At 46.2% G+C, this 13,358-nt stretch overlaps 1 protein-coding gene across 1 annotated transcript in view; it reads right to left on the minus strand.

Annotated features, from left to right (window-relative positions):
• The window catches only part of LOC311247418 (SH3 and multiple ankyrin repeat domains protein 2-like), a gene marked incomplete at its 3' end in the record, with an annotated part of 730,890 nt that overhangs the window by 175,537 nt on the left and 541,995 nt on the right, over window positions 1–13,358 (minus strand). Inside the window, 1 exon segment of the mRNA XM_084337816.1 lies at window positions 9,874–9,998. Within this exon segment, the coding sequence (XP_084193942.1) occupies window positions 9,874–9,998 (125 nt within the window).

Raw genomic sequence — 13,358 nt, forward strand, 5'->3', positions numbered from 1 at the left:
CCCAGCCGCAAGCTATAACCGCTCAGGGTTCCCCTCTCCGCAGGGGATTTTGGTCTTCTGCTGGAGCGCGGGCGGTATTGTCCTAGGCCCCACACCGCCTCACACCGCGCAGCCAGAAGAAGAGAGAGCACGGCCTCGTCAGCGGTGATGACGAGGCCCTCGACAGGCGGCCATGTTTTCCCCCGCCGGAGGTATCCTGGGCGTTGATTCGACAGGTGTCCACAAGGCCAACAGCCTTGGCGGCCGAGGGATCGGCCATGTAGGATGGGTTCGGCTTGAACAAACAAGCCGTCACCGTCCTGCCGCGAGCAGCCCGCTCTCCGATCACTCCCTTCCCCAACACCAGCGGAAAAAGTGGGCTCTGATTGTTTCCTTTGGCTGCGGGCCGCGTGCCTTCGTTGAAGCGCGGGCGGCTCCAATTTCGCTTCTCATGGGGACAGGGGCTGACACCCAGTTGATGGCTGAGCCTGGGTCTGTCCGTGAGAATGTTGTGCTGTCAAGCAGGTCCCACACCATAAGCTGTGTTGGTTGAGCCTGGTGTTACGTCTGTCAACTTAAGTGTTGTCAGCAGGGGGGCTCGAAACCTTTTGAGGCACACAGTGCGGGCTTCCCCGGCCTCGCCTTCGCCAGGCCAGGTATCATGTTGGTGCCTCCCACTCCTGAAATATTGGCAGTGGTCGCAGGCGCGCGTGATTTGGGGTGGTAGTAATATCACTGCAGGGCTACGGTGTGTAGGAACCCATGGGGTCCTTACACCTTGCATGTCCGGCTGCAGAACAACTCCTCAGCATGTTCTGGAGGGGTGTTCAGTGGGGGGGCTTTTTTCATAGGAAGCCCCCCGTATCTAACCGGCCCTTTCTGTCGGGGTCCCCCCTTGGGTGCGATTGCCTCGTGGGTGGTGTCAGGGTCAGATGTCCCGACACGGAACGCCCTGCTCGCACGGTTCCAGGGTTGGCTACGCACAGCGGGGGGACTGGGCCAACTATCTACAGTTCCTGGCGGACCTGCGCCACATGGCGGCGGGTGCGTTGGGAGTGTCATCACATATGACTACGGCAGTACCATATGTCGAGGTGGATGGAGAGAACGCTGAGGCGGGAACTTGTGTTTACACAACCCCACCCGTTTTCAGGTTTGGTACAGACCCTATTGTCAGGGTCTCCAGCAGTGACAGCTCTGGTCAACGAGATCCAATCTCTGTGGACGAAGCAAGCCATCGTCGTGGCGTTCTCCTCCCGGTGTTCTCTGCCTGAGAAGTCGGGAGGGAGGGGTGTAAGACCCAGGCTGGACCTGTCCCATGGGAAGGTTCAGCATTTTTTGGATCGTCTCCTACCTGTTGAACACTGTCAGGTGGGGGTCTGGTTCTCCTCCATTGCGCATCTCCGATCTTCCATCCTAGGGCTTACCTACGCTTCCTTTGCAGGGTTAGCGTATGAGTACCAGAGGCTGCCGTTCGGTTTTCTCTGGCTCCCCGCATCTTCACCAAGTACGTGGAGGCCGCACTGGGGCCTCTGCGTCGTCAGGGGTTACGGAGTGTTCTGCCCTGACGACGTTCTGGTCCTTCGCGGTCAAGGTGGATCGTCAGGTCTCGTACCAGGCAGGTCTCTACCAGCCTGGGGTTGCTGTAGACTGGATGTAGAGTACTCCTCTTCCCAGTCAACTGTTGGAGGGCTATGGGCAGGGAGAATGTGGGTGCAGGTGTACTGTCACGGGCGGTCCTCATCCTGACGGGTGGGGATTACGTCTGGACATAGCCAGGCAGGTCTGGGACCGATGCCGTGCCGCCAGGGATTCTTCCCCATACATCTGTTAGGTCAGTTGTTGGGACGGGTACGTTGAGGGGCGCATGTTCTTGATCCTGATGGTGTTACCATCCGGAATGCGCATGCTCCCTCCACTGTCGCGCTTACGCGGGCAGATGACGTATGTTCCAAGTGTGGTGTAAGGCGGGGGGCCGGGACTCAATCTCCTGCCCCCTGGATGCTGTCCTTAGTTACCTCCAGTCTCTCCTTGATAGACTGTCGGCTTCGACGGTGAGGGTATATGCAGCAGCTATATCCTCCTATCATGAGGGGTTTGAGGGGATGTCTTGTTCAGCCACCCTCTTGTGAAGCGTTTCCTGCTTGGCGCTCGACGCGTTAAGCCGGTGCAACGCTCCTGGGCTCCGACTTGGGATCTTCAACTGGTCCTCGGTCGGTTGTCCTTGGCCCCGTTTGAGCCGCTCGAGCAGGCGCCGTTGGAACAGCTGTCGTTCAAGACCGCGTTCTTGCTGGCCGTCACCTCCGCTGACGCGTGGGTGTGCTTTGTGCTCTCTCGGTACGCCCAGAGTGCCTGTCTTTCGTTCCGATTGCGGTGCCACTCTGCGGCCTAATCCTGCCTTCGTGCCTGTAAATATCCGGAGTTCTTCCGCTCCAGGGATATTGTGGTTCAGGCGTTTCATCCGCCTCCTCACGGTGGTGAGTTAGATGCGGGCCTTCACCTGTCATGTCCGGTCCGTGCTTTGGGAATTGCCTCAGCCGTACTCAGGACCTCGGGGTCACCGTTCAGCTTTTGTCTGTCACGGTGGTTCTCATGCCGGTAAGGCACTATCGAACAGCGCCTGTCCCATTGGTTGTGCGAGGGCGTTGCCCTCTGCTACACGTTGGCTGGGCAGGATCCCCCTGGGGGCGCCAGGGCGCACTCCAATCGTGGGGTGGCTGCCTCTGCCGCTCTCCTGGGTGGGGCCTCGGTGGAGGTCATCTGTGCTGCAGCTTCATGGTCCTCCCCGGGCCCCTTTGTAAGGTTTTACCTCATGGACATGACCGGGGGTTCTGTCTCCCAGGCGGTTCTGGGGTCTGTGGCCTTTCCTGCTTCCCGTCCTTTGGTAGGGTAGCAGGAGTGTATGGGTATGGGCCACAGTGTGTTGAGTCACACGTGGTTCCGCCTGTGCGGTGTGTTCAAGGGGTTCTGGTTCCCCCTTGTTCGCATTCAGGTGGAGTTGACTGCGCCCCCCCTTCATTAGGAAGGATGGGGTGACAGGGCTCCCCACACCCCTTGATGTGGGCTTACGGGTCCTCAGGGGGTACATCTGTCGGGTCTCGCGTCCGCTCTAACCCATATCTCATAAGGCTCAGAGCGGGACGCGATAAGCCAAATACGATATATAACGATAGGTTATGTATATAACCTAGTTATATTAGTATTGGCTGAGCGTCCCGCTCTGCGCGGCCCTGAGTTCCCTTTTAAGGGATCTTTTGCTGGAACGAGATTTGGCGAGGAAGAGTGTTTGGTGACCAGAGTCATGGTTATATAGGCTACGCCTCCATAGGGGCGGGGCCCCATCAGGTGTGGGTGCATTAAGTTGTTCGTTGGGGTACAATAGGTACCATAGGAGATAAGGGGTATCTCATAAGGCTCAGAGCGGGACACTCAGCCAATACTAATATAACTAGGTTATATACATAACCTATCGATCTTGCTCTATTTATGCTGGGCAGGTAAACTTACTCTTGCTCATTTCTCTGAAGTTGCCTACTGCAGCTTTAACCAGACAAGTTCACTAAACACATGCATATTACACTGCGTCCTGGAGAGGTATAGTAACTATAGTTGCAGGATGAAGCAAGGTTACACACACATACACACACACAAGCGTGCACATGGGAAGTTGAATTATAAAAGTGGCAGTATCCTTGTTGTGTAGAAACACAAGGTAAATAGTCATAGGATTTTGTTGACTAATTATGGCTTAATTGATTCAATCTGCAATTGTGTTTCCGAAAATCCGAAATTCTGAGGTAATGCAGAGAGACCTCTTTAAATGTTGTGCTTATCAGCGATGTGCTTATCATTATTTAGTAACAAAGTCTTGGATCAAACTGACTGGTTCATTGATGAATCAACTGAGAGCAGGCAGCCCTATTTTCTTTCAGATGTAAGCCAAAAGCAAATCTAGACTACCCTCTCCTCCCCATCATATGTATATACTCTGTCAGGATCTATGAGTAACAGTACTGTATATTTGAATACCGTATATGTCACAAATGTATCAGTACTAAATACCTATATGTCCCTATGCCATAAATGTCATGTATGTTGAATATGTCTTAAATGTCAATATGAAATGAAAATGGGGGACCCTGATGTAAACAAGACAAACGTCTTTCTCTGGTCTGCATCCCCTTAACAATTGTGTGTATTGAGCCGTACTGTATTGTACCCATTCTGCAATCTGTTAAATAAAGTTGTCATTCATTCATTCATTCATTCATTCATTCATTCATTCATTCATTCATTCATTAATTCATTCATTCATTCATTCATTCATTCATTCATTCATTCATTCGTCCATTCATTCATTCGTTCGTTCATTCATTCATTCATTCATTCTCTATCAGAGCTTCCTCCATGTCCAGGCTCAAAACATACTTTTATTCTTTTGGATCCTCCTGATGATTTGCGCTTATATTGATGTATGTATGTATTGATGTATTGATGCTTCTTACGTGGGTGGGTAGTTATATTTCCTTGCTCCGGTTTGTACAGCACTTTGGTCAACGTGGGTTGTTTTTAAACATGTTTTATAAATACATTTGAATTGACTAGCTGTTTTAAGCAAATTAAGTAAATTTACTCTTGTCCCGGGACCAGTGTTGGGCAAGTTACTTTAAAAAAGTAACTAGTTACAGTTACTTCTTCCAAAAAGTAACTAAATTACTTACTCAGTTACAAATTATAAAAGTAACTAGTTACTTCAGAAAGTAACTATTGCGTTACTTTCAAGATTTTTTTGTTACATAAACAACATACACAAATCTAAACTATTTTAATGTTGCTGTGGGACAAAGTGAGACTAGCCTCCAATCAAATGCCATGTATGTAGATATTATAATTACTATGTTTATATAGTGGATCATACAAATACAAACAGAATAGATGTTTTGGAACTTTTGATATGTATTGCCCCTCAACAGGCCACAACTGGGCAACATTAAATTATGCTTGTTAAGCACTATACCAAAAATAAATAACAAATATATACTGATTGATTGAACATTTTAATTAACAGATTGCAGAATGGGTACAATACAGTACGGCTCAATACACACAATTGTTAAGGGGATGCAGACCAGAGAAAGAGTTTCGTCTTGTTTACATCAGGGTCCCCCATTTTCAATTCATGACATTTATGACGAAAGTCTTTCTCTGGTCTGCATCCCCTTAACAATTGTATGTATTGAGCTGTACTGTACTGTACCCATTCTGCAATCTGTTAATAAACTTTTCAATCAATCAATCAATGACATACACAACATACAGATCTAGAATCTAATCGAATCATCTAAACTAATCTAATCATGACATTTAAGACATGCATGACATACAGAGATATATATATCTCTGAGCACCTGAAGCCTGTGCTATTAAACCAGGAAGTGCAGCACTGTTGATAAGGCTGTCAGCACTGCAGTAGAGCCACTCAGTGCCCTGCGCTGCAAAGAGTGAACACAAAACGCTCATGGACCCGCGGTCTCATGTTGACTGAGTCGCTTGTGTTGTTTGTTGGATTCGTTTTTGGGCTCAAAACGTACACTACACGGACCGCGGTCTCATGCTGACTGATCAGTGATCGCTTGTCTTGTCGCGCTGTGTGTCAGACTCTGGATGCTTTAGACACCCGCCCACCTGACCTCCACCTCTGATTGGCTTACCATGACATTTTATTCAACCTCAGCCAATCGTCAGCATGTATGCTTGGCTCGCGCACTGCCCACTAAACAAGGAAGAACATATTATTGCCTCTTGGCGCAGAGATCTGTCTGATGAAAGAAACAGGTTCATTCATAGTAATGCGCCGCATTTTTTTGCAGTAACGGTAACGGCGTTATTAAGATTGGAAGAGTAATCCGATTACTCGTTACTGAAAAAACGAACGCCGTTAGTAACGAAGTTACTTATAGCGCCGTTATTCCCATCACTGCCCGGGACCCAGTCTCATTAAAACATACTAGTATTCTCCACTAGTATCATGTGAGGACCCACAAGAAACAAGCCTGCGACCCATATTAAGAAACGCTGATCAAGAGGATGAATGTTAATGCTGACTTTACATGTTTCTGTGCTAACTTTACCAGGGCATTATTACCATACAGTATATAGTATACACAGGATATATGTCATATCATAATGTGAAAGGACAATAATGGCCAAAGATATCCAATGCCCCCATGTACTCTCTCTGTCAGCCTCACTCACACCTCCCCCCACCACACTCAACACCAAAAGGAACACACACACACACACACACACACACACACACACACACACACACACACACACACACACACACACACACACACACACACACACATTGCTCGTACACTCAGGCACCCAGACTCACCCCTCTCAAACCGAATTGATTGATTGAAAATTATTATTATTATTATTATAATACAAACAACTGCTAAGAGGATGCAGACCAGAAAAAGACGTGTGTCTTGTTTACATAAGGGTCCTCCATTTTCAATTCATCAAGACATTTATGACATACAAGCAGGGCTTGACATTAACTTTTTGGCTCACCAGCCACTGTGGCTAGTGGTTTTCCAGTCACCAGCCAAAAATCCCAGCGCTGGCGCCCCCACCCAAAAAGTAATAAATATAGGTAATTGGACAATGTAACTGCATGCATTTGTTTGGACATAAGATTTCATTTGAACAGAAACATCTAAAATAACATCTAATCCAAAATGTCAGTAGTGTGGTGTGTGCTAAAATAACATCTAACGCCAAATGGGAGGGGGGTCAAAGGTCAAGGTTTCCTGACCTCCTCATGTTGGCAATAGAGCGCGGGTAAACGGCAGTAGTACTAACTATGACTCTCCTAAGGTAGCCAAAGGGGGGAAACTGTGATTTTGCGCGAGCTCCCACGTGCGCGCCCGTATCCCAATCCCAGCAAAAATATTCACGGGGTAGATCCCGGTCGGTTCTACAACTTCCCAATGCCTTTCCATCAGCGAAAACGTTGCGGAAAAAGTTTTGCGCAACGTGGAATGATTTGGGGGATTTTGCGCGATATTGCGCGAGCTCCCACTCGCGCACCCGTGCACGGATCGACGCAAGATTTCTCCAGGGGGTAGAACTCAATGGGGGCACGATTTCCCAATGCACTTCTATCAGCTCCCACGCGCGCGCCTGTATTCCGATCCGATTGAAAATATTCACGGGGGTAGATGTCCTCGTGGGACACAATTTCCCAATGCATTGTCCCATGGGATTATGCCCCCCGCGGCGATATTAATTGAGGGGCGGATTCGCGGTGATGGGGAAATGAAAAAAGTCACCCGCCAAAGTTGCTGGTAAGAGTGACAGTTACATACCACTGCCGAATTCTACCCGCATTTGGCGGGTGTCAATGTCAAGCCCTGCATACAAGACATACAAATATACAGTACTGTGTAAGAAAAAGAGATCATAAAAAAATATACATCCTAAGGGGAAGAAACTGTACATTGGAGGGGGTTGGTTGCGAAGCTACTGCTAGCATAGTTACATCAGTGCATCAGACTTCAGAGCAACGTGCCTGCTGTTGAAAATGTATATCCAAACTCTTATAACCCTTTTAGGTATGCAATCTCACAAGTTAGATTCAAATCCTTGAGGACTGAACTTATTCGAATGATGATGTCACAGTGGCTGCTGGCCATATAAATTGGACCGGCATTGTGTCCTCAAAACTATGTTGTGATCGCCACTTTGTGGGGGACGTTTTGTAGGACGCATGCGCAGGTCATGCAGGTGTGTGCACTGTGTTCTTTTATGTTCTTCATATAAAATGAGCCATGGCCAATGAGATCCAGGGAATGATCTTTGAGTAATGGAAAATGTAGCTTACCAATGCACCTGTACAATGTAGCTGTATTGTTGACTATTAACACTTTGATTGCCCAACCCGAGTTTTCTCTGGTTTACCCCCCGCGGGTTGAATGCCCATCACGAGAATATTCGTTTTTTCTCGTTTATTTTTTTTATTAGCGATCTGAATTCATATTTCATCAACCGAGTCTACCGTAGGAAATTCAGCCACCCCAGGTGATCAGATGTGAAAAAAGCGCCCCCTATCGTCTCCCAGATGGTAATTCACCCTTTTGGATTGAACTCAATGAAAATGAATGAGAAAAAAAATAAAATTTGATCGTCACCACACTCAACCTATTGCGTGCTTCGGGTCTCAAGGTACAAGACGAAATATCCGGCGAGCGTCATTTGACAAGCCATTCCTACGAGTGACCATGTCCTGAACTGACCAGTCACCGCTGATGATGAAAATTATTGAGCACCGTTGTAGCCAAGGAGCATCTGCTCCAAAAGTTATCCCAGATGAGCCCTGATTGCAACGGGAAGGGGGCAGAAGAAGACCAACAAGTTCTTTGTTTTGACTTGCACGTCTGAATGAATGGAAGTGGACGGCCATTTTGGATAATCACGCTGAATTATTGCGGTACACACATTACAAACACCTTTGTTAAACACTAATTTTCCGTGGGATTTTTATAAACTTTGGACCTGTACTACATAAGACTTCAGGCTATGAAACCGTTATGTTTTCCAGCTCCTACCTCTCAGCTGGAACCCAAAAACAGGCATCTGGCAACAAGTCAACACAAAAGTAAGGAACAAATATTTTATTTCAGTGTGTTCAAACCTTTGTTTCTCTAATACATTAGCACATACATTCTATTTTTCTTTATTGTGTAAGAAACTTCAGAATGTTACCTTTCAAAAGGGTATGCAATCGTCAGGTGTTTTATGCAAAATGTGGGGTAAGCTTAACACATTGGGTGCCGTTAACGTAGAACTACGTCCGACGTTTGAGTGCCGGAAACGTAGCCGGAAACGTAGAACTACGTTTTTCTCACTATATTTCTTTTAATCGCTATTGCCATTCATAATTCAGCGGGGCACCTTGTGCATACTGTTCTGAATGTGTCTGAGCCGGCAGACGGTCTTATACCGCCCTCTAACGCCTTCGGCCATTATTGCACTCCATTAGAAACAGGGTAGTTTCTTTTCTCTACCGAGCTGCGGCGTGGGGGCGGTTCTTAAACACTCCGGCAAAACACACGCGTGTAGGGATGGTTTGGACAACTGACCCTGCCCGCCCGTTCATGTGCAATGCCCAACAACGTCGGAGATCGCTGTGGATAACTGGAATGGCGATCAGATAATTGGATATTTTTTTTTGGATTACATCAGATACCAGGTAAGGACTCTATATATAAAAGCTTGCGTTGATCTGATATTCCTTTCTACCGCGATTGAAGCTATCTGTGTTTTATGTGTGTGGCTGTGTGCCGTTGGGTGCAGGAGGGGAGGGGGGGAGCGCCGCGCTCGAGGGCACATTTCATGTATTCACGAGGAAGGATAATAATGATAATCTAGCCTTGATTTCAGGAAGATTCGATAATCATGCGAAACATTACAACGTGTTTATTGAATTACACAAAAACGCTGTTTTCGCGTCTTTTTCCTGGAATTACTGAGAATGCACCCAAACTATATTCATATTAAAAACGTTATAAAACGGAAATGTACGGATGAAAAAACTATCTGTTTTTTGCACGTTGACTGGAAGCAACTCACTGACAATCGACGGCATTATTAGACCCATAGCTATAATATAAAATATAGGTTTAGCTCTACAAACTACAACAACGTTTACATGGGGTTAATGGACGGCAAGGCCAGGTCACTTCCCGGAAGGGGCGTGGCACTCAATTAACCATGGAAAAGTCCTGATTAATCACAATTTAATATTTTAATGGATTGACAGCCCTAAAATAAATACAATTACCCACACCTGTCAGCTTGAGCATAACAGTCAACAGGACTTACCTCAATGAGGAAGTCCCCCGTCCTGAGACCCGCCTGCCAGGCCACGCCCCCCTCATCCACTGACTCCAGGTATTGGAGGGCAGGGAAGGCAGGGGTTGGAGTAAACTCCTCAATGGGCGTGTCCGCTGAAAGGGTGCACAGAAGTAAAAGAATGAAATCTTTAATTACAGCCTCAGGATGCAATGGTCCTCATGATCGAACAGACTTACAAACACATTTCTTCATACAAACTTTTCGTGGTGATTTTGGCATACTCTAAAATTTTTGGGGATTAGGATTTTCGAATGCGGAAAAGCAGTCATAGATAGGACAGACTGGTGTGTGCCCGTGTTCTTAACCTGATAAGCCTAAAAATACATACCTAAGTAAATGGAAGATTGCTCCACTTCTACAAGGCCCATTTGTATGTTCTTGGAATCTAGGGACATCTATGGATCTCAGGGAATGTATTCCCAGTGTCATAAATATTGTGTCTGTTACTAGGCTTGAGTAAATTGTGATGAAACAAAGGAGAATATAAATTATGATTTCTCTTTGCATATTTGACAGTGCTAAAAATGACCAGACATGAAAAACTGCCACAAAACGCGCATTCAGCACCTTCTTGAGATCACGTGTACAAAATATCTAAGTAAATGAATAAAGGGAAGATGATTAAACAAAAGGGTTTGTAGATACAGTACTTAATTCTGCCATCCGGACACATGCAATTTGAAATATTATTATAGAATATAGAATATCAGGCCTATAAATGACCTTAACTCAATCAGTGCCAGACCCGAGTATAGTCGGGTTTTCATCGTTATTTCTTTTATTCGATATTTCTATTCATTACAGGCACACAGACTAACATGGGGAATCATCCTGAGAATGCCAAAGTGCAATACCGGCCGCATCCTCCCAGGTGGCAGTATCGAGCACCATTTGAAACCTTATATCGTGGCCTGTGCAACGTTCAAATGTCGGGGCGCACTTTTCTTTGTCAGGCGAATCGAGTGGGTATCCCGATCGCATTTAGAAGCGTCAAATGCCCCCGATGCATCTGTTGTGGTGAATTATGTTGGCGACACGATGGACACCAATACATGGACTCGCGATCAGACAATTGGAATATTCTTTTTGGGGTACCTCCTAGTGAAGGTAAGGACTAAATTATATCAATCCTGCTTTGATCCAACTATGATTTCACCTCGATCACAACGTGTGTGTGTAACGTTACTCCACAACATGTATGCCGTTGGTGATGATCAAAGCATAAAAAAACGACCCCCCCCCCTTTAATGCATTCATGATGAAACATAATACCTATTATATACATTTGATTTGGAAATAGTAGTGTGTCCAGGCAAGAAACGGCAACGCTTTTAGTGAAATTCACGTTTTGCTGCATATCGTCGTTTTCTGGGATTAGACAGGATCACTCTAAAACTATACTTATATTCACCACGGTATAACACACAAACGTATTGATGAAAACATTTATTCTTTTTCACATATTGAACGATAGATAGTTGATGTTAAATGGGCCATAGTATTGTATCCATAGCTATAATATAGAATAATATAGCCCTGCAAACACCGCCACTTACACCGCCACTTACAAGCCACAGTAACAAACATCAAAACAGGTTGGAGGGGGGGGGGTTATGGGTGGGGAAGGTTGAAGGCTGGGGAGAACAGGTGGGTTTTGAGGGGGGATTTGAAGGTGGAGAGTGTGGTCTCTGATGGTCTGAGGGAGGGAGTTCCAGAGTCGGGTGCAGTGCGTGAGATCACCAACGTTTTTAAGTTTGGATGACGGGACAGTGAGGGAAGCAGTGGAGGAGGACCGGAGAGAACGGGTGGGGCGGTAAGGAAGAAGGAGATCAGTCAGGTAGGGGGGGGGGGCAGGCTATGGAGGGCTTTGAAGGTGAGGAGTAATTTTTTGAAGTTGATGTGTTCCTTGATCGGGAGCCAGTGGAGAGAGTGGAGGACAGGAGTGATGTGTTCACGGGACCGGGTGTTAGTGAGGAGGCCAAGTTGCTCATCTATGGATCGGGCCAAATCTAATCTTTCCAATGGCAGAGTTCAATCTGGATTTAGTATCACCAGGCGTGCAGCAAGAACCGTGAATGAAATCTACTGTAAATACAGTTACTTTTGTATTATGGAAACGGATGCAACGCGGATTTGTGCTAAACATTCACAGAAAGGTAAATAAACTAACTGTGTTCTAATTTATGCCAATAACGTTCAGTGTTGTGGTAGATAATCCCGAAAAATTTGAAATAATAGAAATAAAAAAAGTTATTCCACAAGTCATTTGATTGACAGAAGCTGGCTTAAGCTGCGTTGTTGTGAAGGGCCAGATTAAAGCTGAGAATCTACATTTATTGTTTTATATACATTGTATATTATTTATATATACACGGTATATCCCTTTAAGCCTGCGTTCGAATCATAGTAATATTCGCTTTCCTTATTGGATAACGCCATCGGCGCCAGACCGCAAGCCCCCAAAGTCAGGTTCAAAGGCGAGTCCGGGCATGTCGTAACATGCCCGGAGACAGCGTATTGATTCGAGACGAGAACTGAGGTTTGGCACTAGATAGCCAATTAAGTATACAGTATATATACTGCGGCAGGTGCGAACAGCAGTTCGGTAACAGTGAAGTGAGCAGCAGTGCGTCTAACAGAGCGTTGAGAACCATGTGCGAATTGAATAGTAAAAGTGTCAGATTTAATGCAGTAACGTCAAGTTCGACTTAGCTTAATGTGAAGTAAATAGTCGTTAATTTATTGTGTATCGTGCCAACAACAGTTCGTTTGTGTGTAGCATTACCCAGCAGTTCGTTCGTTTAGCTAGTGGACCTTAGCCAGTGCGCGTGGACTAAATACATTGGTACCAGCACATGAGGAGGCCTAGTCGGAGAACCTACTGGACATGTGCACAGGAGAACCGACGGCGGCGATTGCAGAACCAGTATTGGTTGGATTATATTGATTGTGGAACGTATTACCCGGAGAAGAGCATCGTTAATCTCCACTGTCGTTTGGATTTAACCCCGTGAGGATCTACATTCGGGCTGGCCTCATGGACCGAGGCTAGCTGGCTATCATCGTTGCTATCGTGCAATTGGATTACAGTTATTGCTTTTGATGCTGAGCTTTGGATTACAAGGACTGGCTTCTGTACGTGAATCCCCTTCTTCTTCAATTGATCAGACTGAGTATCCGAACATTCCTCTCTCCTCCAGACCTTACAACTCTGGGAGGAACCCATTGTCTCCAAGCGGTACCAGCGTTGCCCTCTATAATTGCCATTATACGCCAGGCGGCGTTAGCCTAGTACCCCATCGTAGGAATCATTCTATTCCCATTGACTTATGCTACTGACTGACTTTATGCCTATTATTCGCCATACAAGCGCGACCCTAATTCTCATATCTGTAACCAATTACTGCATAATAATAAATACCCTCAAATGATATTTCTTTGTCAGTGCCGTG

This window comes from Notolepis coatsorum (genome assembly GCF_963971535.1).
Source record: "Notolepis coatsorum genome assembly, chromosome: 20".
In the NCBI taxonomy this organism is placed as follows: Eukaryota; Metazoa; Chordata; class Actinopteri; order Aulopiformes; family Paralepididae; genus Notolepis; species Notolepis coatsorum.